Raw genomic sequence first — 27,564 nt, 5'->3', positions numbered from 1 at the left:
GACTCGATGATCTGTTGAGGTCCCTTCCGACCCTAACATCTATGAATCTATGAAAGTGAGAGTGCATGTGTGTGTGAGTGAGGGTGGGTGGGTGGGTGTGCATGGGTGTTTTGAGTGTGTGGGTCTGTGTGTGCAAGCACGTGTGTCTGCATGTGTTAGGGGTGTGTGCATGTGTGTGTTTGAGCATCTGTGAGTGGATGTGTGCGTGCCTTTGTGTGCATGCATGCATGTGTGTCCCTGTGCATGCATCTGTGTCTGTGCCCATGTGTGTGCCGTGTCCACATGCAAATCCATGTTCCTGTTTGTGTCGGTGCATGTGTGTCTCTGCAATGTGTGCGTGCATGTGGGGCTGACCAGGCCAGGGACGGGGGTTAGTCTGAGTCCAGCGGGTGGGAGGGGGACAAGAAAAGGCAGGAGACTCTGCTGGGCCAGGCAGAGGGGAGCCGAGTTTCTTCAGCTTGGGCTGTGCCCTGCCAAGGGCACACACATGTGCACGGTGCCATGGGGCCTCCGTGATGCTTCACCACCTCCTTCCTCGCGGGGGGAAGCCTGAGAGCCCCCGCCAGCCATGGAGGGATGCCCGTGGACCACCCCCATGGCCGCACGATGGGATTTATGTAGCTGGGATTGGCCTGGCACTTGATTGTGTTGGTAGCATCTCGGTGGCTCTGGTCATAGGCCCGCAAGTCCTTCAGCACTGCCCCTGGCTCTTCCCATCCCCTTCCCCACCCTTCCCGGGAGCACAGCTGGCTGGGGCAGCCCTCCGCACAGCTGGATGGAGGGTCAGTGGAGGGAAGATTTCCCAGGCAGCTGAAGACCTTGAACTTGCCTGTTTTCCCAAAGCAGAAGTTTGGCCTTTTGGTAACGTCTCTCTCCATCCAAAACCCAAAGCCCTGGGTCTCCTCTGTGGCTGTCTGCTTCACCCCCTGCCCCGGCCCCCAGCCCCGGGTCCAGGCGGGAGGAAGAGAGAAGTGCTGGTTCTCCTTTCCTGTTCCAGTCTGGGGATCCCCATTGCAGTAAAACTGGGAACTAACAGAGAACTGGTTCCCAGTGTTTGGCCCAGCTCGAGCACCAGCTCCCTGCTTGCCCTGGGCATAAGTCACTCCCACCTTTTCCCCCCACATCCCCTTAGTGCCTCAGTTTCTTCTACTTTGCTTCTGAAAAACAGCGCTAACTATTTACCAGCCGGGCACCGGCACTTCAAGCCTATGGAAAGTGCAAAGAAATCTGGTTTCTAGGTAGTGCAAGAGCGAGGTTGTAGCCGCGATGGTGCAGAACGGATGCAAGACGCAAGGATTTCTGAGGATGATTTTTTTTGTAGGACCAGCTGCGTAGTTGGGGTCAAGTTGGGCTTGTTCGGTGGTACTTGGTTGTGAGGTTTTTTTAGTGCGAGCTGTGGAGGTGCTGAATCGCGGTCCTGTGCAGCTGAACTCTGTTATGGGGCACTTGGTCGCAGGAAAGGCCGGAGCGGGGTGTTTTTGTGGAGTCCCTTGACGTAACACCTAGTCTAGCAACCCTCAGCCAAGGTCCTGGCAGATCCTATTAAGGCAGTTACCCATATGAGCACTGTGAAGTGTGCAGACACAAGGCAAACTCATAGGTTTCGACTAGCAATCCACAGTGTCAAAACCATCCCCTGTTGCAGCCTTGAGGTTTTTTTGCTACAGAAAAGTGCCTCTTAATACTTTTCTGTAGTAAAAAAAAAAAAAAGCCGAGTTCCCAAGGGGTGGGGGCCTCAAAAAGCTGAGAAACACCGGTCTCTTCCTTAGCAGCCTGTGATCAGAGGGACCCCCCAAAAGAGTCGGTGGCCTGCATGACCCCTCCCCGTCCTGCCTTGCTAAGAGCAGCACATTGAGGACCCCATGGGACATGATTTTTTGGAGGGTCTGGTTATTTTAATTTCCTTCATACCTTTTCCAACCCAAGCCCTTGTTTTCAGATACTCTGCTTTTCCCCTCTTTCCTCCACCCCTGTTTAAGGATTGCCTGGAGGATCCGAAACAAGCCTGGAAGCAAAGTGCCCTGCGGTTCCCCTCTCTCAATAACCCTTTCTGTAGGAACTGTAGCTAGGCCCAAACTTTCACTAAAAGAAAACAGGCACTTCTTTTGCAAGACCCCCCCTCAGCCCATGTTTTGCAAGAGCCTGTGATGTTTTGGACGTTTCATGTATTTTCTTCCAGCAGTGGCAGATTCATTATCTTCGATACTGAGTCATCGGTCGCTGCTTGGCCGTTTAGCAATCATGCCGTCTCTTATGGCTGTGAAGCCTTGAGCGTGTCTCTCCCCAGGCTGGAGAAGCTGCTTGCATTGCTCCTGCCTTAGGGACGTGGGATGGCCCAGAGGAAGCTGCGATGGGCCGCAGCTCCTTGCACAGCCAGGCTGCAAGCTGCAATAAAGGAGTGAGGGTTGCTTGCTGCTGCTGATCGGCCCCTCGTGGCGTAAGCTGTTGGGACCGGTGGAGTCCTGCATTGCAAGCCTCCCACGGCTTCGATCGAGTGGCTTCGATCGTTTGAGCTTTAAAATAACAGAGGGTTTTTCATTTTCTCCTTGGTTATGAATTGGCAAGAATGTCTTTGTGATGATCAGGCTGAATCTTTGATTTTCCTCCTTCAGTCCTAATCGCAGGGCTCTGGTAACCTGGGCTCCAAGAAATCACCGAGCAATCAGGGTCTTTGCAAAGTGAATTTTGGGGGAGCCACCGCAGCACGACCCCCTGGCGTCCCACCTTGAAGGGTGGTGGCTGGTCCTCTGACCTGGCCAGAGCTAGAGCCAGCGGATGCAGCGGGCTGTGAGCCTGCGTTTGATACCAAAGCTGGTCTCTGCATGGGCAGTCTGACCTGAGCCCATGATCGTTTCAGGCGGTGCCCAAAAACCCACCCAGCGCTGCTTGTTACATTCGTAGAGCTCCTCTCCTCTGCGGAGGAAGGATGGTTCAGCATCTAGGGCAGCATCCTGAGCCTTCAGGGACCGGGGTTCAAATCTTCACTCCATTGCAGACTTCGTGTGACTAAGCCAGCCCTGCAGCCGCTCTGTAATCCCTTTATCTCTGCAGTTTGCGGGGAGAATGAGCTTGAATATTTCTGGCTTCTGTCACTACCTAGACAAGGAAGGGGCTTCACCCACCCCAACCCTCATCCCAGCGTTTAGTGGGGGAGGAGAGTCCCCACCGCTGCCCCTCTGATCTTTGCTCTCTTTCCTAGGGCTGTCGCCGCGCGGGGACGTGGTCACCCCTCACTGGGTCCTGGGAGGACGCCACCGGCGAGCGGTCAGCGTGGTGGAGAAGGTGGGTGCAGCGGCGCAGAGGACACGTGGGTTGGTTTCCCTTCCTTCCACACGCCTGCGGTCTGGGGGCGCAGGCGGGGAAGCCTTGCGGGGATATGTCCTCCCCGCCTGCAGCTTTGAGTGCCACCTTCATTCCTCGCCCAGCCGGGATCACCTTGTCTCTGCAGCAATTTTTGATCGAGCCCGGAGGGCGTTTTCAAGGTGCAGGTGCTGTCACGGTGGGTGGAGGACCTCAGATGCAGTATTGGGCACAGAGAGGAGTCTCGCATCTCCACCCCCTTCGCCCAGAAAGATAGGCAGGGTCCACGGCACAGCAGCTGCGGCTGCCTGGAGGCTGGGGAGTGATTGAAAGAGGATTTCTTTGTCTCTCCTGTTTCTGTTTCCCTGGGAGGGGGGCGGGCATCCAGAAAGCAGCAGCTGCTGTCTTTCCGTCTTGCTGGGATGTTTGAGGTTACCCCAGCTAAGTCCCACCCGGGAAAGGAGCAGGGGTGTGGGCAGATGTGGTGCCAGCTGTGTGCACGGCGTCCTCTGCCTGGTGCCCGTCATCTTAAAGGCTCCCAAAGCAGAGGCAGCGAAAAGCACGGGGCACGGGGGCTGCTAATTGCACAGTAGGGAAGCCCAAAGCAGAGCAGGTAGCTTCATTTTGTCGAGGGCAAGCGCCCCAGCTCCGAGGGGTGATTCAGCCCAGACAAACTGGAAGAGGTGCCAAGGGCACCGCATGTCTGGGATGTGCGAGGTGGTATGGAAATCGCAGCCTCTGCTCACAGCTTTCATCCTTGACCGTCTTCCACCATCCACCTCCCCTGGGATGTCGGCGTGCTGTGATCCTTGCCTGCCCCTGTGGTGGGGTCAGCCAGCTCCCAGCTTGCCCATCCATCCCAAGCACCAGCCCTTTGGTGGGATCAGTCCTTTTCGAACACGGGTTTCATCAGCATGCGTTCCCAGAGCTGAGTCCTCTCACTTTCCCTCCCCGTGTCTCGTGCTCCTCTGCTGTTACAAAGCAGTCACGAGCAAAACCTACATCCACGCGGGGCTGGGGCCGGACCGATGCCTTCCAGCCCGCTGTGGCTCCCATGGTCGGCCCGTAGCAAGGGTTTGCTCCATTCCTAGTGAATGACGGGCCCGGGGGAGAGCAGCCAGCTCTATATATAGTGAAGCCGGGGAATGTGGGACAGCGGGGAGGTTTATTTATACGGCTGCCTCTATCCCTGTGCCTGGAGTCTCGTCGGGGGGGAGGGGAAGGCGCGATGCTGGGGGCAGACCGAGGCCCTCTGCAAGCCCCCGTCGCTGCCGGGGTAGTCGGGAGGGAGGGGAAAGCCCTCTGCTCATTTCCTGGCATCTGTTCTGCCTCAACGGGCTCCAGACGCTGCAAGACAAGGAGGGTCGTGTTCTGGGGGCAGGGGCTCGGGGGTGGGAGGATGGTGCGGGGGTGTCAGCGGTACCTAGCACCGTGCAGCCGGGGGCTACGTAACCTGCGAGCTCCCTCTCCCCCATGCCGTCCACCCTCAGGCCAAGCAGCTTGCACGGGGCGGTCTAAATCCGCTTGTCATTGAAGCTGGCCTTCGGTGCTGGCACCATCCCAGCCTGGCACCGTTCGGCGCACGGGCAGTGGAGCCAATAGGTTCCCCTGGCCCGTAGCGACTGGGCTCGGGGAGATGCCTCCCGTGGGACGAGCCGGGAGGGACGAACAGGGAAACTCCCGGCTGAGACGGGTGTCCCCCACGTGCCGCCGGCAGTAGCTACCTCTCGGGGCCGTCTGCTTCCTCCAGTGTGGTCCAGGGATCGGGCTCAGTGGGTCTGTGGCCATGCACAGCCCGGTGCAAAAAGCTCCCTTCTCCCTGCCGGTGCAAATCGAGAGCTTGGCCTTACAGGGCATGACCGAAGTCTGATCTCCGCTGTAGACGGGAAGCTGGCCGTGTGGGGAGCAGGCTGTAGCCCAGCTCTCTTGCTAACCAGTGCTTGCTCCTTCCCATGCGCTCCATTGCCCTCTCCCTTAGAGCTAGGGACCCACCCTCAAATAACCCCCCTTTGCCCGCGGTTGCAAACGACGTAGCCCCTTTCCCCCAGCCTTGCTGCAGCTGCCGATGAAGCTGGACGCAGGTCCCGAGTGGGGAGCTGGTGTCGTGCCCTGTCCATGGCTGTAGGGCAGAGATCAGGGGAGACTCTTCCAGCCATCGCCTTGTCTCTGGATCTGGCGCAGCATGGCCGAGCCCTCGGGACTTGCGGCTGGGTGGCCGGGCCGGGGACCTTTCAGCTTTTCCCAGGTTCCTGTGTTTCTCAGGGGGCCGGTTCGTGCCTCCCTTTCCAGTAAAGCTTCTGGCCAGCACCATCCCAGCCCCCCTGGGAGACCCAGCCGCTGCCAGAGCTCGGTGTAGCACACAGTCCTGCTGTGCATGGCCTGGGCTGAGCTGTGTTTCTGCCTGGATGCCCCCAGCCTCTAATTGCAGCCAAACTGTGCTGGTCTATAGCAGCAGGAGAGCAGAGGGGTCCACCCCAGGCCTCGTGTTTCTGCCTGGGACCTTCTCAGCCAGCCAGAGCCCATGCCCAGGGCACAGACCGGTCCCTCCCTGCCGTCCAGCTGCAGCCCTACGGGGAGGAGCAAGCAAGGAGAGAGGGGATTTAGGTGCAGGGAGGGACAGGGGCTCAGCTGAGTAGGTTTAGATTGAATATCCGGACAGACTTCTTCACTGCTAGAGCAGGGAGGCAGTGGGATAGATGCCCGGGGAAGGTGTGCACTCTCCATCACGGGAGGTGTTTTGAGAAGAAGTAGGACAGCCCCTGGTCAGGGATGATCTAGGTGTCTAGGTTTGACTACGGGGACTTCCCAGGCTTCTGGGCTGTGCTGGTTGCCCCGTCCCACCTTTCTGCTCCGTGTGTTAAACCTCCCTCGAAGGTACTGGGGATGGGGATGGGGCTGTGCCAAGGCTCCTGCTGGGACTTAAAGCTGGATCTAGAGCATCTTGCCCCTCTGCTCAGGGTCAGACCGACCCTGCGTGGGGGTCAGGGAGGAATTTACCCCGTGTTCAGATTGGTACAGAGTTGGAGGCGGGGGTTTCCTTTGTAGCCAGGGCCTCTTGAGTTTGCATGAACAGCCTGTTAGAGAAGCAAGATGTTGGCTGCTGCGGTTTCTCTGGGGCAGGTGTGGGTGTGATGTCTCGTGTTGTGTCAGGGTTGAATGTGTTGTTTTGCTAAGAGTGGAGATGATGGGTTTGTCTGGGCTGGTTTGGATGGGCTGATCCTGCCTCGGGCAGGGGTTTGGACAGGATGTGACCTCTGGAGGCCCCTTCCAGCCCCACTTCCAGACCCAGATGGGTTGCCTGCCCCGCCGGAGAGGTGGGACAGAGAGATCCTACCTGCTGCTTCAGCATCCGCAGGTGCTGCCCTGCGGGGAACCACAGCCCCGGGACTCCCAGGTCGGTGCTGCTGGAGCTGGGCAGGAGCATTCAGTATCCCCAGCCCCCGTCTCGCCCTGCGATGCATGCACATGGCTTTTGAGTCTTGCCCATGTCTCCTACCCCACTGTATGCTCGACCCAGTACGTGGCCCTTGGTGACCTGTGTGCTCCTGGTCCCAGGGCATCCCCGCAGACTGAGGTCCCGCCCGCTGGCCCAGGGATCCCCCTCCAGCAAGGGCCCATTGGCAGCGCAGCAACCGGGCGTAAGGAGCAGCATCTGCTTCTCCTTACGGCACACATGGAAGTGATTTCTAAATGCTCCCCCCCCACCCTCCGCTCCTTGCATCGGCAGGGCCCCACAGGGCAGGAGGGGCTCACGCGGCCCTGCCAGGAGCAGGTCAGGGGGCGTGGGGACCTTGGCTGCAAGTTGCTTCTCCTCCTCCTCCTCTCCAACTGCTGGTGGGGGTCTCCCCTTTGCACCCTCTCTGCATCGAGCTTTGGACCCTAGCACAGAACCAGACAAGGAGGGTTTTGCATCGGAGTCAGGGGCCTGGGCATCCTCAGCCCTGCCTCTCTCCCTGGGTCAAGCTGGCAGCCAGCAAAACAAGCCTGGGAGTCATGGGCTGGCCTGGCAGGCTCCATGCAGTGCAATGCATTATAGCACAAGAGTTGTATTCAGGCCCTGGTTGAGGATGGTGGGGCTCGGGGGGAGGAAGGTGAGTCGGACCACAGCAGGGTGAGGTGCAGGGACCGTAGCAGAGCTGGGGAGCCCGGGGTGCACGTGCAAGGAGTGGGTGCTGGTCAGGAGGGAGGCTGCATAGTAGCGCCTTCTGTATCCTCCTCTTGTGCCCCCATGAGTGCAGCTCTCCAGGGTCCCTGAGAGCTGAGGCCTCAAAGCAGACCCCCAATGTCTTTAGCCTCAATTTCTAGAGGAACTGGACTGAGTGGAGAGTCCGGGTCCCAGGATGGGGAGACCTTGGCCCTTGCCTGCCTGGATGCCAGAGGAGCTGTTGCGTGGATCCACGGGGCCTCGCTCCCCAGCTCCTTGCTTGGCTCTGAGCCTGCCCCGTTCCCAGGTGGGCTCTGCAAAGCCACGTGCTCAACCAGGCAGCTGCATTGCTCCTGGCACTGCAACGCAAGCAGAGGGTCTTAGATGCCAGGCGAGGCCATGGGAGTCGTCTAGCCTGACCTGCAGCACCGTGCAAACCCTAGGGTCTCCGTGTTTGTCGCTGTTGTAACGTGTCCTTCAGGGCGGGCTTCCCAGTGCTTAAACAGATCTTTGTGTGTGGACAGGCTTTGTGCTTATTTCCAAGGCTGGTTTTCCATCTATGTGACCCTCTTGGACATGGTTCACAAAGCATCAGGAGGTCGGGGGAAGAGTTGGTTTCCCAGCTCTTCTCTGAGCCCTCTGCCGCTCTTTCCCGGGCTTCCCGAAGCACTGACAGCAGAACCAGGCCTGCCGTTGCAGTGCTACAGAGAGGGACCAGAGCCATCCTGATCCTACCTGAGCATCTCTAATTATACATCTACGACTTGCATTTCCCCTCTGGCCGCAGCAGCCCCGTGATTGCTTAGCATCGGGGCCTGGGCTCTGTTTCCATAATAAAGCCCCTATTTCATGCCTCCTTCGCTACTAGATGTAGGCCTTGACCTTGACATAGTGTTTGTGTCCAGCTCAATGCACACCTTGGACCTCTCTCTATGGGCAGCCCGTTCTGGTTGTCCCGTATGGACCCTGCTGGTCTGGGGGTCTCCACCAACGGGGTCAGAAAGGTCCTATAGGCAGGAAGAAAGTCAGCGGGCTGCTGCTGCCGCCCTCGCCCCTGAGACATAGCGGCTCCAAAAGGGAGATAGGAACCAGGGTTTCCATCAAATGAATGTGAGCTCCTTGCATGGGTCTGGGCGGTTCGAGGCTGCAGGGATGCTTGCGCGTGTAGGCGGGATCTGGCGAGCCGGAGCAAGGAGGCTCCGTTCCCCTGTCCTGCCTGCGCACCGCCTGTGTTGATGCTTCCTCCTTGTTGCAGTGTCCCTGAGGTTGAAGCATGGTCCAGGCAGTGATTTCACCCTCCCTGAGTTTCCTGGGTTAGGGCTGGAGGGCAGCAGGTGCATGGGCTGTTTGCAGGGCCCTACTGGCTTCGACCCAGCTGCCCCAGGGCGTGGGCTCCCTGCAGGCAGGCGGATGTCTCTCGCATCCTGTTTCCTGAGATGAAGCCCTCCCTTGCTCGGTGCATCACCTAGCCAGCTGTGCCGTGGGCTGCTCCTTCCGGCTGCCGCCCCTCCAGCCTGGCGCGGGCCCTGGGAGGGAGGCATTGGGTCACATCGCCTGCCTCCGAGGCCTTGTAACAGGAGCGTGCAGTTTCCAACCAAGCGAGCTGGGCCGGGGGGTCCCCGTGGTTGTGGCCTGGGGGGGTTCCTTGGCTCCGGGGGTGGGGATTACATAGCTGCAACAAAGCCCACCGAGCTTTGCAGGACAAGGACAGGTTGCAAGGAGAGCCCGAGCCACGGAGCACCCCAGTGCAGGTGGCAATGGGTCGAGTCTGGACTCCCACATTCAGTGCCCTGCCCTTGGGTGAGCTGCTTCCCCGCTCTGTGCCTCAGTTTCCCCTCCCCTCCTTGACTTGGCCTCCTTAGACGGTATGCAGCTCTGGGAAGGGGGTTTCTCTCTGTCCGAGGAGCATCTGGAGGTCTTGATGTCCGTTGGGGTTTCTATGCACTGCCTGGTTTGCTTCTTTCTGTGGTCCGGGCGTTGAGGATAGCAGCCGGTGCTACACCTCAAGCTCACCTTTGCTCTGTCTGTGTGGCTCGTGCTGAGCTCACCCCCCCCGATGTTTGCTGGAGGGGGTTGGCACTTTCGGGGCTGCCTTTGCAAACCCCTTCCACTCCCTAAGCTGTTGCATGGGCTGGGGCCTTCCCCTGACCTCCTGATGCTTTGTGAACCAGTTCATGCCATGACGGAGAGGGCCACGTGCGTAGATGGGAGACCACTGGAGCAGCAGCCTTGGAAATATAGCACATAGCCTGTCCACGCACAGAGATCTGTTTAAGCCCGGACCGGAGTCCCAAGCAAGTTGTTTTCTCCCCTCCAGCAAAATGCTGCCCTTTGATGTGCCTCAGTTTCCCCTTTTGGATGCAGAGGGGAGAGACGAGTCCTCCCCAGAAGCACTGTGAGGATGAGTTAGTGTGTCTATGAGAAAACCCTACAAAAGTGCAAAAGATTGCAGCTCGGAGGGCATCGCGGCCCAGCCCCTTGTGAATGCCGTGGGCTGAGTTTTGGCGGTGTCCCTCGTGCTGGACGGAGATGCGGATCGCAGCCACTTGCACTGCTCTGTGCCCTTGACCTGGCGCCCGCGGCCCCTTCCAGCCCGGTGCCGGGCAGACCCAGGGTGCTTTGGCCCCAGAAGTTATAAAGACGAGGCTGGGCAGCGGTAAGATGAGAGCAAACTTGGGGGCCGTCCTCAGCTGGTTCTTGCCTCGTGGATCCCTCCTGGGGGGTCAGTACCCAGCTCATGCATGCAGCTTTCTAGCTAGGAAAGCCATCGCTGCATTCCCCGTTCAGCTTCCTTTGCTCTCACCACCTCCAGGTTCCCCACCGCAGCGAGCCCAGATGCTAGGCCCCGCTTCATCTCGCTGCGTGCTAAGGGTTACGTGTGCCAGCCGGGTGGGAAGAAAGGCATCGATGTCTCGGTCCCCCCCCCCAGTACCACCTTGGTGTCTGGTTGAGTGTCTGAGCAAGCAGCTGGTTTTGCAAGCTCCTTCCCAGAGCTGGGACCACGGAGCAAGGTCAGAAGCGTCTCTTGGGCCTGGCAGCGTGAGAGAGGGTGATGGAGAGGGCAGAGAGGACGGCTGAGAGCTTCAGAGCTCCTCTCGGGAGCACTCGCCCCACTGCCCTCTGCTCCTCCATTGAGCGCGTCATTTCTTTGAGCAACGGGCAGAGAAAAATCCTCTTGGATCTCTCCCCATGCTGCCAGCCCCGACGAATGTGCGTCTCCCCCGTGACGCCCAGCCTGCTGCCGTGCATTGCTGGGGGCATCTTGCAGCTGCTTCGACCCGTCTCCCGGGCTCCCCTGAGCTAGGGATGGGGGAGGTGGGTTGGGAGCCAGGATGGAGCCCAGCCGTGTACCCCGAGGGTGGCAGGAAGACAACTTCCCCAGGCGGCACGGGCTGGTAGGACCCCCGGCCTCGTCCCTAGCTCCTGGGGGCCTCTGCTCCATGCTGATATGGAGGCTCCTCAACCCAAGCCTCCGGGTTGTGTTTCACGGGGTGCAAAGCCCGCGAGCTCCTCGGTGGATGGCAGCAGGCTCGTTCCCAAGACGCAGCCGAGCGCCCTGCAGCAGCCCCATTTCACAGGAAGGCAAACCGAGGCAGGGACGGGGGGGTGGTGGGGAGGGCTGCCATCGAGTGTGGGCGTGAGAGGAGCAGTGTTGGTGCTTTAAGAATGCAGTTTGCAACGAGCCGGCTGCCAAGAAGGCGCTTATGTGAACGGACGGTGTAATTGCTGGGGAATTTAAAGGAACAAGACTCCGCCGTGCAGGGGATGGAGCGGAGACCGAGGGGCGGGGGCGAAGGGAGGGGGCTGGGAAGAGCGAGCCGGGACCGAAATGGGGTGTAGAAGGGAAGCGGACAGAAACCCCCCCCCACGCAGACCATGTTTGGCCAAGAGGCAATGTTTGGTCCCACCCCCCCCGGTGCTGGCAGCCACGCGGCCGCGCTTTGGGGATGACTAAAGGGCTTTCGGGGAAACTGGATTTTTTATTGTCATGTCTCGTCTCCTTTTTTGGAGCTGGAAAGAGCCGCGCTGGGGAAGGCGGCGGGGAAGTTGCAGGAGCCTCCACCCGTGTGGCCTGGCCCCGAGGCCGCGGGGTCTGTCTGCGGTGGGGTCTCCGTCTGCGCTAGCCGGAGCCAGATGGGGCTTGCAGAGAGATGGGGGGAGGCGGTCGAGTGCCCAAGGGGCTTAGGAGCCACTGTCTTGTCATCCTATGTCACCGGGCAGGGAGTTTTTTCCAAGTTGCAAGTGGCCAAACCTCCTCCTCCTCAGCCTTTCATTGGAGTCAGGCCTTTACGTGCCGTTGGAAGCTGACGGGCTACCGAGGGCCCCGTAAACGTCCAGGCCACGGCGTGGTAGGATCTGATGCTTGGACCATCAGATGCCACGTGGCTGGTGGGAGGCGCGATGGTGGGATCCAGCATCTGACCCTCGCCTGCCTTATTGCTGGTGCAGGGGAGCTGGAGACCGGCACGCGAGGAGCGAGCTCCTGCGAGTCCGGCCGTGGATGGGATTCCCAGCCGGGGCAGCGCCTGGTGCACCCCCATGACTGGGAGGTTAGAAACCAGCTATAAAGTTATTATATGTGTCCCAGCTCTAACTTCGTAGCTGGTTGGACCTTTTGAAACCGCGGTGGTTAATTAGCCAGGTTGTAGCCACGCGCACTTAACCAGGCAGTTGCGTGATGCATGCAACGTGTAGAGGGGGCCTGAATTTTGACGAGACTTAGGGTGGGGGCAAATTCCGTTGGCATTGAGTTATGCCGGGATCACATGCAAATCCGCTACAGATGCTGGGGCTGGGGGTGGTGGGCCCAATCCAGTGCCTGCAGGGCTGGGGCTGATCCGGAGTGGGACCAGGTCCGGCCTGTGGATCGAGCCTGTATCACGAGACCAAAGGGTTGGGCACCACGGGCTTCTGCAAGGCTGGAGTTGACTTCTTCTTGCAGGGGGGAAAGGGTTGAAGGGGGGTATGTGGAGGCTGGGGAAGGGGGAAGGCTTTGAATGGATGGCGGTGCTGGGTGCACGGAGGCAGGATGGACCGGCTCTGACCCCCGGCATCGTTTCAGGAGTTACCGGCAGCGGCAGCTGCAAGTCCAGGGCTGCTGCCTGGGTCATAGGGAGCAGGGGCTTTAGGATCCCCAGCAGCAAGGGCACATTGAGACCAAACCTCCGAGGTGTTCACAGGAAGCACCTGGAAACTCTCCGGGCAGGGCTGGGGCTGGGCTGGAGGTCAGAGCCGGCCCCTTGAGCCCCCACGGCCATGCCAGGCTTGGCAATGCCACAGCTGTTGGAGATGCACCGTGGACGGGCAGCTGGGCTGGGAGGGGCTGGCGGCCGGCCTGGGGCTCTCCCTGCACTCGGAGGGTCAGGCTAGGGAAGGTTGCTGATCGAGAGGGGCCCAGATAGAAACAGAGCCCGGGATGCAGGTGGGGATGTAAGCAGAGCGAGATGCAAGCCCGGAGAGGAACGAGGCTGGCCGAGGACACCGGCTCACCCCGATGCGGCTACAAGCTGGCGGGTGCATCGGTGCAACCGGTGTCATGCAAGGGGGCTGGGTGCCCGTGCAAGGTGGGCCAGAGCTGCATTGCATTGGGGGTCGGTGTCCCAGGGGGCCTCCCATCGTTTCCCTGCTCCAGCTGGGTTTTGCACTGGGTCGTAGGGGGTGAGAGCAGCTCCCAAAAAAGGGGACGAGGGGAAGTGTGTTCAATGAAGTGCGTTTGGATGAAGCCTCAGGAAGAGGCTCTGCAAGGCCAGGGAGGAGGGGTCTCCTTCCCCCAAAGACCCCATCCTCCATGGAGGAGGCAGGAGCCTGGGCAGTGGCACACTGCTCCTTTATGTGCTCCTCCGCCGGCAGAGTCATCCCAGAGATGGTAGGGAAGGCGGTGTGTACATGTGCATATGTGTGCATACACATGTGCATTCGCATGGAAGTGTGTGCACGCACACTTACGTACGTGTATGTGTGCACTCATGGACATGCTCACATGGGTGCATGTATGTGTGCGCACACGGCTGTGCATATGTATGTGCATGTGCAGGTATGGATGCATTCACAGGTTCACGTGTATGTGTGCACCTGTGTGTGCTCATACGTAGGTGTGCTTGTGTAAGTATGTGTGTACATGTGTCCACAAGTTTGTGTGCATGTGTATGTAAATGTGTGCATGCATGTAGGTGTGTATGGGTGTACACATGTTCATGTGTACGTGTGCCTGCATATGTGTGTGTGTGCACACCCATGCATAGATGAAGCTCTGTCTCTGTCTGTCTGAGGCTGCGCTCCGGCTCCTTTTCACTTAGCCGTGGCTGAGCTGGGCGCCGTTGCCCGGTCTCTCTCCTGCGGGGCGGTGCTGACCGGGCCCTGTGGGCAGCGCGGGGTGTCCTTGCTTTGTATCTGCCAGGACCAGGTTCACCATCCTAGTGGCTGGTCCGGTGGGGACCGGTCCCACTTCAGGGGTGGCCTGGCAGTATCGGCAGAGCCCTGGCGGGAGCTTCGGCAGCCCTCGTCTCAGGGTGGTGTGGACAGCTGGGCACTGGGCTCTGGGGGTGGACGTGATGCCCTGGACTTGCAGCCCTCGGACAGAAACCGGGGGCCGCTGAGTCAGTTCGCGGTCGTCCGGCAGCTGTGCAGCATCCGGTGCCTGGAAGCCAGGCTGTTTATTCCCCAGCCCTGGCATGACGAAGCGTGCCGTCACCCCGCTGCCGGGCACTGGGCCCAGCCCGAGGAAGCGGAGTCAGGAGGAAGCCGGGGTCAATGATAGAGCAGGGGGCAGATGGGTGGGAAGCACGGGGAAGGGAGGGGCAGGATTTGCTGACCGGGCCCCAGATCCGTTTCTAGCCCCTTACTCGCCACAGCCCTCCCTGCCTGACCCTGGGCCCATCACTTAGCCTCACCACCGAGACGAGCACCCTCCTGCCTTCGCCCGGCACAGCCGGGCCTTGGGTCCATTCCCATCCCTGCAAAGCAACGGTCGCCCCTTCCCAGCTGCGAAGGGGACCAGAGGGAGGGGAAGTTGCCAGGTCTGGGAAAGGGCTCTCGGTGAGTTGGGCTGAGCTGTGGGGCATTGCAGGGAGCTGAAGTGCTCCAAGTGCCAGGGCCTCTACCCCTTCCCAGGGAGGCTGCTGCATCCTCCTGAGGCCCCGTGTGATGGTCCCTGTATTAGAGCCATATTGTCCCCTCGTGACACCGACAGAGAGGGTAACAACCTATTGCTGCTGCCAGGCTGGTGGAGCCCTGGGTACAGGGCGGATGATGTGGTTGCTGGCACGGATGGGAAGATCACCCCCGGGGTCCCCTGGGCATGGCATCCCCTTGTTCCCTCCGTGCCCTGGGGCAGCTCAGAGCCAGGCCCCGTGGTTTTGCCTCCTGGGCTTCCTTGCTGACCTGGTTCCTCTTCCCCACAGGTGCCGGCGCCCGCCCGAGGGGACGTGGCGGTGACGGCGGAGGGGCGGGAGCTCATCCTGGCACTGGAAAAGAACCAGTAAGTGTCCCTGTCGCCACACGAGGGGGGTCCGGCCCCCCTGGAGCTTGCCGTCTGGGCCCGAGGGGTCTGAGTGCACTGGGCAGAAACGGCTCCCCAAAGCTGGACATGCAAACCTCCGAGGCCGAGGGTCCCTGCCCCTCCCCAGCCTGGCATCTCCTCGCTCCGGGCACAAAGCCACCACCGAAAGCCGATCTCCTTGGACTCCGGCGCTCGGCAGGGGAGAGTCTGCCAGACTGTTTAGGCTGCGGCTGCCTGCCCGGAGCCTGCCGGGAGTCCAGCTGGGGGCTCGGAGCGGGCGTCTGTGCTGCCCGGTGCCATGGGTTGTTTTGCACATGGGTTGTGCCCTGGCAATTCAAACCTGCGAGGCCAGAGAGAGGATATTCAGCTTCCTGTCTGAGGGCAGCCATCGAGACCCATGTGAACCGGGGTCTGTGAGAAAGCGGGGGGCTCTTGGTTAGTGCCCCCCATCCCACCGTGCTGTGCAGAGCCCGGCTGGGCTGCGTTACCCGTGTGGCTTTGCAGTGATGCGTGGAGCAGTAAAAGCGTGTCACCGCAGCAAGCTGTGGTGTAAATCTCCAGTGGCGATTGTCTGTAGTCTGCGCAGCTAGAGACTGGTTGCAGTTCTCCCCCCTAAAAGATGAAGCAGAGGAAGGGGCTAATGCCGGCTGGGGAAGGCCGCTCTTGCTGTCCCGTCTCACCTGCGATGGGCTGCGATGCGCGGGGACCCAGCCAGAGATGCCTCTGCACAGAGGGATGGGGTAGGAGGGGACCTGGCTGCCCCCGGCTCCTGCAGTGCAGGAGGTCACGTCTAGCCCAACGCCCTGCTCAAAGCAGGACCAGCCCCAGCTACATCATTCCAGGCTTTGTCTTAAAAACCGTCAAAGATGGAGAGTCCACCGCCTCTCTAGGTAACCTGTTCCAGTGTTTTAGCACCCTCCTAGTGAGAGTTTTTCCTAATATCCAACTTCAACTTCCCTTGCTGCAAGTTGAGCCCATTGCTCCTTCTGTCATCTTCCCCCACTGAGAACAGCCCAGCTCCATCCTCTTTGCAGCCCCCCTGCAGGGAGGTGAAGGCTGCTATTCAATCCCCCTCGGTCTTCTCTTCTGCAGACTTAATCAGCCCATTTCCCTCAGCCACTCCTCATAAGTCGCATCCCACAGCCCCACAACCATTTTCATTGCCTCCGTTGGACAATCTCCAATGTGTCCACACCCTTTCTGTCGTGGGGGCCCACAGCTGGACACAGGACTCCAGATGTGGCCTCCCCAGTGCTGAATAGAGGGGGACAATCACTGCCCTCCAGCTGCTGGCAACGCTCCTACCCATGCAGCCCAGGATGCCAGTAGCCTCCTTGGTATCTTTTGGCTCATCATCACTCAATGGAGCGATGCCCTGTGCCTCCCCAGGCGCCTGGCTCTGATTCCCCTTCACAGGCCCTGGGCAGGGCAGCGGGATGATTACACTTTTCCCAGGAAAGGATCCTTGCTGCTGGCTCGTGCTGCGACCGGCCCTGCCCAGCTCTGTTGCCCTGCAGGGGAAGCGGCCGGCCCGTGAGCTTCCTGCCAGCCAGAGCCTAAGATAGGAGCTTCTTTCCACGGCCCGCCCAGGCCTCCTCCCTGCTCCCACCCTCCATCCACCCTGCACGGAGCAGCCGGTTTTGCATGACCCTGGGGTCCTGAGTTGTCGGCCCAGCTGGGTCCCACCATCCCATCACCCTCCCGCTGTCCACAACGGGGCTGACTGGTCCTCCTTTCCCCAGCACCCTCCAAAGAGCCCGTGGGAGAAACACCCTGGACATTGCACTAGTCGGAGGCTTTTGCTTCTCTCGGATGTCCCAAATGTTCAGAGCTGGATGCCTTCTCTGTGACTCTTTATGGAAACCCTGCCATGGGGGTCCGGTCTTTGCATTGTTCCTGGTGCTGGCTGGAATGGGTAGGCATGTTGGGGGGCAGCCGGGCATTTGGGGGAGACGAAGAGCCTGTATAAAGGGCTGGGTTCATTCTCTGTGGCTTTGCCCCAGTGGGTTGTCAGCCCCATGGTGCCAGCGTGGTGGGCTGTGAGGGCATCTCGAGGTGTTTGAGGCTGGAGCTTTCGACAGGGTTGGCTCCCGCGGATGCCGAGCCAGGGTGGGACCGATGTGCTGTGTTACACCCCTGCTCCGCACCTCCCCGGGTGAGCCTGGTCCCTACAGCAGGCACATCCTGGTGGGATCCAGATGTTGGGCTGGCACCGGTGAGAGCCCAAAGTTTGTGCAGACTCATCAGCCATGGGCTGGGAGGGCAAGGGCAAGGTGCTAACAGGTGCCCCTGCACCTTCCCGGCTGGGCTCTTTCCAGGGTCGGGCTGGGTTTGTTCACGTTGCTCAGCTCCTGGCTCCAAAGTGTCCTCGGACCGTGTTATTTCTCCACCCGCGTCCATGCAGACTAGCAGGGGGGAAGCAAGGGAGAGGGAGGCTCCAGCTCTCTGACTCCCGCTGCCAGCATGCCTGCTGCAGCCCTCATTTAGCTTGGAGCCCGGCCCAGGCAGGAAGCGCTGGGGAAGGTAGACTTGGTTTTGGAAACCAAAGCAAATGGGGAGATGCGCGCTCCAAAGTAACCAGGGCGAGGGAGGGAGGGAGGAGCGGTCAGGCATCTCTTCCAGCGCCGGGCCGGAGGCTCTTGGCATGGGTTCCCCGCATGGCCGCAGCCTCCTGGGTCTCACGCTGGGCATGCATCGGCATTGTCCCTGGCTGAGTGGCCCCAGTGAGCCGTGGCGGTCAGCGTTTGTCCTGCTGCTGCCCATCACCCTGGTGTCCGAGCTCCTTCCATGGCAGCAAGGTCCGCCGTGGGTCCACCTTTCCCCCTTGCCACCGATGACACTGGGCCCATGCGGATTCGTACCAGCTGAAGGTGGCTGGTGATGGGCTCTGCGGTCTTTCCTCCAGCTGATTTCTGCTGATCCCAGGGGAGTTCTTCCTGATTTACATCACTCCTGGCGGTGGGGGGAGACGGGTCCTCCGCCTCTGGCATGTCCTGTGTCCGGGTCCTCTCTCCCCACATCTGGCTGGTGCGGCTACAGCACCACATCTGGGAGCTTAAGCTGGCCCTGGGGGAACAGCTGGGCTGGCTGGTTAGGGGCACGGCCATGGAGCCTGCCCCCGGGTCCTCTCCTGCTCCGTCCACCCCCCTTTTCTTGGCTGCAGTCCTTGGGGCTGAGCTGGGCTGGGGGGGGGGTGTGGGGGGGCTATTCTTGGTGCAGGTGGGGGTATGTGCATTGCCCGCTGCCGGCTTTGTGCAGTGAGGGTGACGGAGGGAGGAAGGCCTGGGCTGAAGTTAGCAGGGGCACGGCTCCTCTCTCCTGCCCACTGCTTGCAGCTGGCTCTGCAGCATCCCCGAGGCACTGAAGGTCCTGGGTTGCTGACCGCCTGGAGGGGCTGGACCATGACAAGACGACGGCTTGGGGATGGGCTCGAGTCTGCCCCTCCCTGTCGCCAGCTCAGACTTAACCTGGGACAGCAGCAGGCAGCTCAGGCCCCTCAAACAGCTGGTCTGCAAGTGCTCTGGTGGGTCTTGTCCCAGATACGCTGCATAGCCTTTCTCCAGCCAGTGTCAGCGGGTGGTGGTGCTGCTTGTTCTCCAGGGAGGCAGGACCTGAGTCTCCAGGGATTTATTATTTCCCAAGCGCCAGGTTCGCTCGTCACACGTTGCATTGGGCTGAGCGGTGCTTCTAACCGAGCGGCGCAGGGTCTCAGCCCGGGCTGGCCCCTGGCATGCCTGGGGAAGCTAGCAGGGCCTTGGCTGAGCTGTGAGGTTTTGCACCTGTATGGAGGTGTTTCCTGGCTTCCTGGAAGCGGGTGCTGGAGGAGGGGGGGTGTTCTGCATGTGCATATGTAACCGCGTGGTATTTTTTTTGTAGGTATTTATAGGCTTACACAGAAACCACACTGAGATTGTGGTTGCACCCCTGCTCTCGTTGTGGAGCAGGGGTGCATTCAGCTTTGGGGGGCACCAGAAATCAAGGGGCAGAGGGGCTCATCGTGCGGTGCAAATGGTTTGTCCAGAGACAGTGGCGCCTAGGCAAGACTTTGACTTTCATCCAGGCTTAATTTTATGGGCTGCGACCCTTGCTTGGGGTCTCTGCTTCCAGCTTTTATAGCTGTCCTGCTCCTCCTCCATTATCAGCAGGCTGTCAGCGTTTGGAGCCAGGCTCGCTGGCGGCCGGCCGGCAGCTGTGGGAATGAAGTGCAGGCTGGAAGGGGGGGAGGCAGGGTGGGCTGTGCTGAAAAATGCTGAGTTGGGAAGAGCTCGGTGAGTCACGAGTCCAGCTTGGAGCGGACAGCAGAGGCCGGAGGCAGAGCATGGGTGTGCAAGGAGGCAGGCGTGCAAAGGAGTGCACCTATGTGCATATGGAAAAGGGGCGAGCATGGTCAGGAGCAGCAAAGGCCAAGTGTGAGACTGTGCGTGTCTGCACGCATGAAGGCCAAAGTGTGCATCTCCGCCCCTCTAATCAAGGTGGTAACAGCTTGCTACTGCTGTCTGCTCCAGACCAAGCACAGCCCTTCTGCGTAACACATGCAGCATGGGACGGAGAGCTGAGCCCAGGCAGGAGGGTTGTGCCACGGGATGATGCATGCATAGCTGTTCGCTACACAGGTATGCATATGTGGGCTCGCTGGTAGGTATGCCCATATGCACACGGGTACATGTACAGCTCTGGATGAAATGCTGCCTGTGGGTAAGCTCCGGAGACCCCCGTTGGCCTTGGGCAGCTTTGGATTGGACCCTGTAAGAGGGAGGATGACCTGTATGGGGACTCCTGACCCTTTTAATGAGTCCTTCCAATGACCTGAATGTCCTCGAGTAAGAGGAAAGGAGCAGGTTTATAAGCAGCCAAAAAGTCTTTCTAACCTGCCCATGTTATTGACTGTTTCTCTGCAATGCTGCTCGTTGCAAAACCACGAGGAGAATTGGCACGAAAACTCTTTGTAGCTTGGGTGGAGATTTCCTGTTCTGGCTCAAAACGCTGCTTTCTGCTGCCAGCGGTCAGTCGGAGGTGATGCAGGTAACCATCCCACCCCACGCCCTGCCGTGCCCATGCGCTACGAGGCTGCGGCGTCGTTGCAGGCAGGAAAGGTCACGGCTAAATGCAGCAGGGGGTAGATGCTGGGGGCGGGAAGGTGGGAGGGTGAAATCTCATTTGTACCACGTCAGGCTGGGCCTATGACGCCGTGATGGAAGCCGTGCTCCTCCGTCTGGAGGTTGCATCCGGAGCGATGTGAAATGAGCCATCTTTTCTGTCCCCTTCAGGGCCAGGGGGTGGGATGGGGATGCACTGGACTGAGCTTTCAAAAGCAGCTTTGATATGAGACGGAAATGAAAGGAAGCATGGCGCCAGGTGGTACCCAGTGAGCTGGGGAAGAGCATTAGCAACCTCTGACAGCACCTGGTTATTCCACTCCTGTTCATCACCGCTGCCGTCTGCCTCCTGTGCTGGATTAGCCAGGCCAGGCCTGTCACCGCCTTGGTGTAGGGCAGCGACTTAGACCTAGGAACCTGGTAAGGAAACTAAAAATTGGCTTCGGTCCTAGACCTTTGCCCCTGAGCCACCTGCCAGCTCGTTCCCTAGCTCTCTGCTCCTTGGCTCGCCGGTCCCTATAATGGCTAAGGGGGCCACCTCGTGGCTGTAACGAGGTCAGAAGTCTTTGCACGAGAGGCCAGTTATATTGACACCCCTACTCCCGCACGCTAGACGCACAAGGGCTCTCCCAGAATTGCAGGGCTGGCAGGACCCTCGGGGGCTTTCTGCTCCGACCCCCCACCGAGGCTGGAGCAGCTGCACCAAAGCCAGTGGAAAAGGCTTCAATTTTGCATTGACAAGAGCAGAGCTTGGTCTGTGCCCTCTAGGGCCGGGCACGAAAGGTTGCGCCGCCCAATTTAGATCCCTTGCAAGAGCCGGGAGCTGCGGGTGGGCAGTGCCAGTGGGGTGTGGGATCCAGGAAGGCATCAAAGCACCCACAAGTACATGTTGCGTCTGGGCTGGTTGCTAGATGAGAAGCCAGGGGAGGAAGCGCTGGGCTGCTTTTTTTTGGTGTGTGTGGTGGTTTTCCTCCCCGTGCTCCTCCCTCCTTTTATTTGCAAAATAAAACATCTGTGGCCAGGCCAAGGGCGAGGGCAATCGTATTGCAGGGCTAGGTCTTCCACTGGGGTCCAGTGGCTCCTGCTACGTCTCCCCAGCTGGAGTCTAGCTCTTGAGGTCGGATCTTCCTATAGGAACAGAGATCTGCCACTAAAGCAAGGTCGTGGCTGGCGAGGACCCTCCATCCGGACCCCGCTCCCAGCTGTGGACATCTGTTGGCACCTTCCATTTGAAATCCCAGAGAGGAAAGGCTGGTGGGTCCTGCACCTCCTCGCCCCTTCTAACCAGTGCATGGACGTTCCCTCCTGGCAGGGGCTCAGCGTGGGGCTGGGATGTCCGCGGTCCCTGGACCCCCAGGCCAGGTGCTCCATGCGGGAGTCCCCTTGGGATGCTAGCCATCCTGCGGCATTTGCTCTGGGGTGGTGCAGCTCCGCTCTGGGGGCTCCCCAGGGTGGGATAACGGCATGTCTCTAAGCAAGGCGCCTGGCCGCGGCCCCCGGTGCTTCCCGACAGAGCCGGTTCTGTGGCCAGGCTCACGTGCTCTGCAGCAGCTGTGTTTGAGTGAAAATCAAGGCGTTGGTTCACGCAGGAGACACGCGATGCTGCTGTTGATCTTAACCCCTCCTGCCCCATCCTTTGCCTTTGCAGCGCTCTGCGGCGAAGACAAGTGCCCGCTGCAGGACAGTCGTTGTCAGGGGGTGGGTTGCAGGTGGGCAGCGAGGATGCTCTGGACAAAGCAGGCAATGAACAGAAGACCATCAGCAGTGCCACATGGGCAGTGGTCTGTCTAGCCCAGTATTTGGTCTCCGACGGTGGCAGGAGTGGATGCCATAGAAGGAGAGCATTGAACCGGGTATCTCTACACTGCTCCTTCCCTATTTAATCCCCGCTCAGGCATCCATCATCATTGGTTTAAAGATGCCAGAGGAAACACCTCCAAACTCATCAATAGATCTGCCACCCATGAATTTATCCAGTCCCTTGTCGGCTCTGGCAGTGCTCTCTGCCGGCACCACCTCCTGCAGCGGCGAATCCCACAAGTTAACTACGTGTTACTTAAAAAAAAGTCCTTTCTCTTGTTAGGTTTAAACCGTTCACCTCCTCATTTCGGCAGGTACTCGTTAAGTTCTGGTCTATTCTGGGACGTGGGGAACAACACCCCCGCCGTGTCTTTATAGACCTTGGCAGCTGCATCCTTTCCAAGTGGAAGATCCTAGGCTTTTTAGTCACTCTTGCTTCAGGCTGCCCTTCTGCGGACCTTTTCTAATCCTCCAACATCCTTTTTAGAGAGATGGGAACCAGTGGTGAAGGGATAGCATGGGTGGTGCTTGCAGTGTCCCCCCAGCTTGTCACCGCTCTGTTCCTGCCTCTCAGCTCGGTCGTTTCAGGCTGCCTGCAAACTCAGGCAGGCCTTTTCAAGGCTTTTTTTAAAAGCCAGGAGGGCAGTGATTGTTGATGAGAAGAGGGATGAGGCTCTGCCTTTCCCTGGACAGCCCTGCTGGAGCCCCTTGTTGGCCGTCTCACCTCCTCCGGGGTCGTTTCAGTCGAGTCCCCTCCCCGAGACGCCCCCCCGCCAGGCCGAGAAGCTGGCGGCTGCGGCGTTGGCTCTCATGAATTCCTTGTCTCCGTTCCCGAGGCCGCTCTCTCTGCCGGCCAAACAGCAGGAAGCAATTTGTCAGCGAGGGGCCGAATGTGTGTCAGCTGCGGAGCCTCGCAGCGAGGCTGCCGGGAGAGCGGGCACAGCTGCGGAGCCGTGCGTTGGCTCACTGGGGCTCTGTCTCGGACCCTGCGGCTGCCTTCCTGGCCCTGGGACCTGAGGACCCCACCGCCGTTATCCTCGCCCCACCCTGCGAGGCAGAGACGTGCCCTGTTTTCCAGGCACGGCTACGTGAGTGGCCCAAGGTCCCCGGGAAGTCAGTGGCAGAGCCTCTTACATCTCCCAGCTGGTGCCCTAACCACCGAACTACCGGCCCTTTGCCCTCCCCTCCATCCCTTACTTGTGCAGGCAGCTTTCTGGACTCTCTTGGCTCACCCTCCTCCCAGCCAGGGTTAGGATTCAGCTTCCCCGACACCCAGAGGGTTTGGAATAGAGAGCCAGGCCCTGCTCCTTTGCACCCCGAAGCCGGGCCACTGCTCAGGTGAGCTCTTACCATCACTGGTAAGTCAGTCAGAGCTTCCCCTCCCTTGGCAGCTGCAGTCTCCAGGCTCCCTGGATCCTACTCCCTCCTTCAGCCAAGCCCTGGCCTTCCTCCCCCTGCACACCCCCTCCCCACGCAGCCCAGGCTCCCTTAGAGTTCATGTCTATTTGCGGTGCAATAATGCACAAGGGTATATTTGCGTGCATGCAAAGGGGAGCGGGCATCTCGGGCTGGCGTGAGCAGTAGCACGAGTGTTCATGTGTGTGCATACACGAATATGTGTGCAGTGCACAGCTTTGTGCATGCATGCATGCATGCATTGGTGTGTGCATGCACCCTCAATCAGGGGGTGCATGTTACTGCACATATTAGATCGATGTGAAAGGCAGGTGTTTGGATCCAAGAAGCAACATCCTTCTGGCCCCATTAAATCCCCTGCTCTGGATTTCACCCGAGTGTGAATAATTCCCAGCACCTGTTTGGCCCGTGGCTCCCTGCATCTGCACCTTGGGAGGAGCAGGGGCTGGAGGCGAGGTGGGGGGGGGGTTCCCCTGTGCTGCCCGGGGTGGGAAGGGAGCCTTTCCTGGCACTGCCACCCCGGGCAGACGGGTGAGGACCAACTTAGGGGTCCTCATCGGGGTCTTGTGTGCTCCTCTCCCAGCAGGCTGCTGTCACCGGGCTACACCGAGACGCACTACACGGCGGACGGGCGGGCGGTGACCGTGTCTCCCAACCACACGGTGAGTGCATTATTTGCAGCGGCCTACAGGTGATACCCCTTCCCCTTTCCTCTCTGCAACAGCACAGAGCCGGGACCTCAGCTATGGATCCTTGTGCCCCTGGCTCTGGGCATTTGGGCTCCCTAGGCATTTTGTGTTGCCCCACACTACTTCCAGCTGATGCCCCTACGGTCTGTCTGCATTGTTCCCCTCTGCCCGTGGCATTCCTCCCGTCACAAGGCGTTGTGCGAAACAGCTGCCGTGCTCCACACCAGAGGCGGCTGCATTTCTGTGGCAGTCCCTGAGGATTATTTGGACCCAAAGAAGCAATGCACCTTCTCCTCTTGGGAAGAGGAACAAGGTCTGGGTGTGCAGCATGGGCTCCGAGGGAGGCTCAGATACCCGGTGGATTAAGTGGTCTCTGGAGAACAGGCAGGCGAGGATGATGGAGAGATGGGGCCTTGTCCCTTTGCTACGAGCCACACTGCAGAGGAGAAGCGTGGCCGGGAGCCGTGGGTTTGGTTCCCTGCTCGGCTACAGACTTCCTCTAGGTTTGGTTTGGTTCGGTTTGCTCTCATCTCCGGAGGACCCCGGGAGTCCTGGCCCCATCCCCTTTTCCAAGCACTTCCAATAAGCCAACTTCAGTCCCATCCTGCGCATACGGGACGCATGTGCTCCCAGCTCCGGTGCGGATGGGCTGCCCTGAATGAGCCTCCAAGGGCCGTTCCTGGTCTGATCAAAGCATTTTTGCCAAGGGTGAATGGAGAGAGTCCAGAAAGCTGCCTGCACAAGTAAGGGATGGAGGGGAGGGCAAAGGGCCCGTAGTTCAGTGGTTAGGGCACCAGCTGGGAGATGTAGGAGGCTCTGCCACTGACTTCCCGGGGACCTTGGGCCAGTCATGTAGCCATGCCCTCTCCGGAGCCAGCTCCCTTTTCCTGGTGTGGGAGGCCGCATCCTCCTGCACAGGGCAGGAAGTTTTCCAGTGTTAACATTTTAACAAAATCTTACAATTTGAAGCCAAAAAGCGAGAGGAACACCCTGGCTTTGGGGTGACGTCCCCCTGTTTTGGACCGATTCACAATGCTGGTTGCTGGTTTTGGTCCTAGTCAGGGAAGAGGTGAGACGATGGTGGCGGAAAGACCGTTCCTTTTGCTAGATCTAGTCACCCGTTCGCTCCACACAGCATGGACACGGGCAGAAAACTTGAAGAAACGCAGCAAGGAGGGGACCCAGGAGTCCTGCTCCCGCTGCAAGACGACAGGCAGGAGCGTGCACAAGCTCGAGTCCCCAGATGAGGGAGGCTGCTGCATCGCTTCTGCGGTTTCACGGAGGTTGCAGGGCCGGGCACTTGCTATAAATACCTCGAGAGACAAACCATAGCGGGGTGGTTGGCTCCTGTGCTGAGGCCAAGTGTGGGCTGGCTAAAAATACCGTGCCTAAAGGCTGGGTTTGAAGCTACAGAGCCCGGCTGAAATACGGACCCATCATAGAGGAGACGGCTTTAAGCCAAATAATTGCCTAGCAGGGCTAGGGGAAAAAAAGGCACGGCGGTTGCTGAAGGTCGCGCAGCAGAGCGGGGGACGCCGATGCTTTGGTCCACGCCAGCAGCCTCGCCAGACCCTGCCGGGGCAGCTTGTCCTCGCTCAGGACCCCATCCCCTGCCTCCGGGCGTGTGGGGCACGGCTGGATTGGGCTTTGAGACCGTGGGCCCCCCGGCCGGGCCGTCGGAGCCGCCTCCCCAGTGCACGCTTGTACAGGACGAGAAGGGGGAGACATCGTCCCCGCCGGCCGCTGACACACGCGGCGTCAGGAATGCGAGCAGCACGCGGCGGCCTGTGTCTCTTGGACCGGAGACAGCGCCTCCCGGTCGAGAGAAATAAACACACGGGCCAGAAAGCAGCAGCTTCTCCCCCGTCTGTGTGCAGCTCCAAGCCTCCTCCATCTGGCCTCCTCGCCCAGAGGCCTTCCGCCCCCGGCCTCCTCCCTGCTCCCCCTCCCAGATATTCGTCTTCCTTTCACCGCACGGAGGAGGCCCTCGGTGTCCCAGCCTGAACTCCTGGGAGCAGCTGGTGGTGAAACACGGGACGGAAAAGCTTTCCAGAAAGCCCCTGCCCTTGCAAAGCAGCATCGATCCAGACGCTTCCTTCCTCAGTTTCCCTATCTGGGGAATGGGGGTAAAAGCAGTCCTGTAAAGGGCTTTGAGAGCTGGCTGCAGAACAGCTGGGTTTCTGGGCTGCCTTTCGGGGTGTGTCTGGCTCTGGCCCGTTCCAGGGGGAGTCGCTGGGAGGTATTTATCCTGTAAGGGAGGGATGAGATCCTACCCAAGCTGCCTGGCCCATAGCCTGGGGGAACAGCAGCCTCCCGTGCAGCCCTCAGTGTCACCTAGCAGTTTCCAGAGCAGCAGGATCAGGCCCTTCTAGCTTGTCGGCTGAACTCAGCACCGTGCCCTGCACGGGCTCCAGAAGGAACAAGCGAGGCAGGGTCCATTTCCAGCTCTTAGGCTGAGCCTTTTTTGGAGGGCGAAACCATATAATGCATGCCCAGTAAGGGCTGGTCTGATGCTGGGTGGGTGCAGGAAGGGAGGGATCCGTCTGCTCTGCAGCCAGCAGCTCCCAACAGTTGTGTTGTCCTTTCCCCCAGGATCACTGTTACTACCACGGCCACGTCCGAGGGTACAAGGGCTCCTGGGTGGTGATCAGCACCTGCTCGGGGATCAGGTAAGGAGGTAACGGAGGTGGGAGGGCCAGGCTCAGACCATTGCATTCAGCGGGACTTGCAACAGGACAATAGGAGAATCGCCACTCATGCTTTGCAGGCAAAGCCGCCGGTCCTCCAGTCAGTAGCTCCACAGATCAATCCCACCACGTTTCAGGCCCTCTCTAGTCCTGCTAGATCAGGATTAATGCAGGGCCCAGGAGAGGGCATAGCAATGGGGTCTTTTTTTACTGCATCCCTTCCTTGACCCTTTGCACTGGCACCAAGTGCCCTAGTGCAGTCAGGGCCGGCGTGAGGGGACAGCACCAGAAGATGGGTGCATCAGTCGGGACCTCAGGCCCAATTCTGCACTGCCCTTCACCTCTACAACGGTGCCACGTTAGTGCAAGCATTCAGAGGGCATTATATGAGTGCTGTCAACACGAGCTGCAGGGCGATGGGACACAGAGCCTGTCGTGCGCAAAGTGCCCAGTGTACTGGCTGCTTTTAATGCAGAGAGGCTGTTAGGCAAAGGATGGTGGTACTCTCTGCATCCTCTGGAGACAGGATGAACTCACAACAGGGGCAATTTGAATTGGAGCATCAGAAGCACTTTCTGGCTAGGAGGGTGGTTCAGCACCAGACGAGGCTCGCTAGAGAGGCTGCGGCATCTCCCTCGCTGCAAGGTTTTAAGAGCAGGATGTGGATGAAATGGTTCAGATGGAGCTGATTCTGCCTTGAGCAGGGTTTGGCTTAGAGGTGGTCTCCCAAGAGATCTTCTCCGGTTCTGTATCAATGAAGGTTGCCGTCTGCATCCTTCAGGGTGGATTCATAGATGTTAGGGTCGGAAGGGACCTCAATAGATCATCGAGTCTGACCCCCTGCATAGGCAGGAAAGAGCGCTGGGTCTAGATGACCCCAGCTAGATGCCTATCCAGCCTCCTCTTGAAGACCCCCAGGGTAGGGGAGAGCACC

At 59.6% G+C, this 27,564-nt stretch overlaps 1 protein-coding gene across 1 annotated transcript in view; it reads left to right on the top strand.

Annotated features, from left to right (window-relative positions):
• Positions 1–1,266: 1,266 nt before the first annotated feature.
• ADAM33 (ADAM metallopeptidase domain 33) overlaps positions 1,267–27,564 on the top strand; it is a 60,399-nt gene continuing 34,101 nt past the window's right edge. The window contains exons 1-5 of the mRNA XM_025200699.1: positions 1,267–1,282; positions 3,200–3,282; positions 14,845–14,921; positions 23,841–23,916; positions 26,536–26,612. Of these exons, the coding sequence (XP_025056484.1) occupies positions 1,267–1,282; positions 3,200–3,282; positions 14,845–14,921; positions 23,841–23,916; positions 26,536–26,612 (329 nt within the window). The remainder of the gene's footprint in view (positions 1,283–3,199; positions 3,283–14,844; positions 14,922–23,840; positions 23,917–26,535; positions 26,613–27,564) is intronic.

Source organism: Alligator sinensis, unplaced genomic scaffold (assembly GCF_000455745.1).
Source record: "Alligator sinensis unplaced genomic scaffold, ASM45574v1 scaffold12_1, whole genome shotgun sequence".
NCBI lineage: Eukaryota > Metazoa > Chordata > Crocodylia > Alligatoridae > Alligator > Alligator sinensis.
The sequence above is the reverse complement of the archived record's forward strand: the minus strand, read 5'-3'. Positions and strand labels throughout refer to the sequence as shown.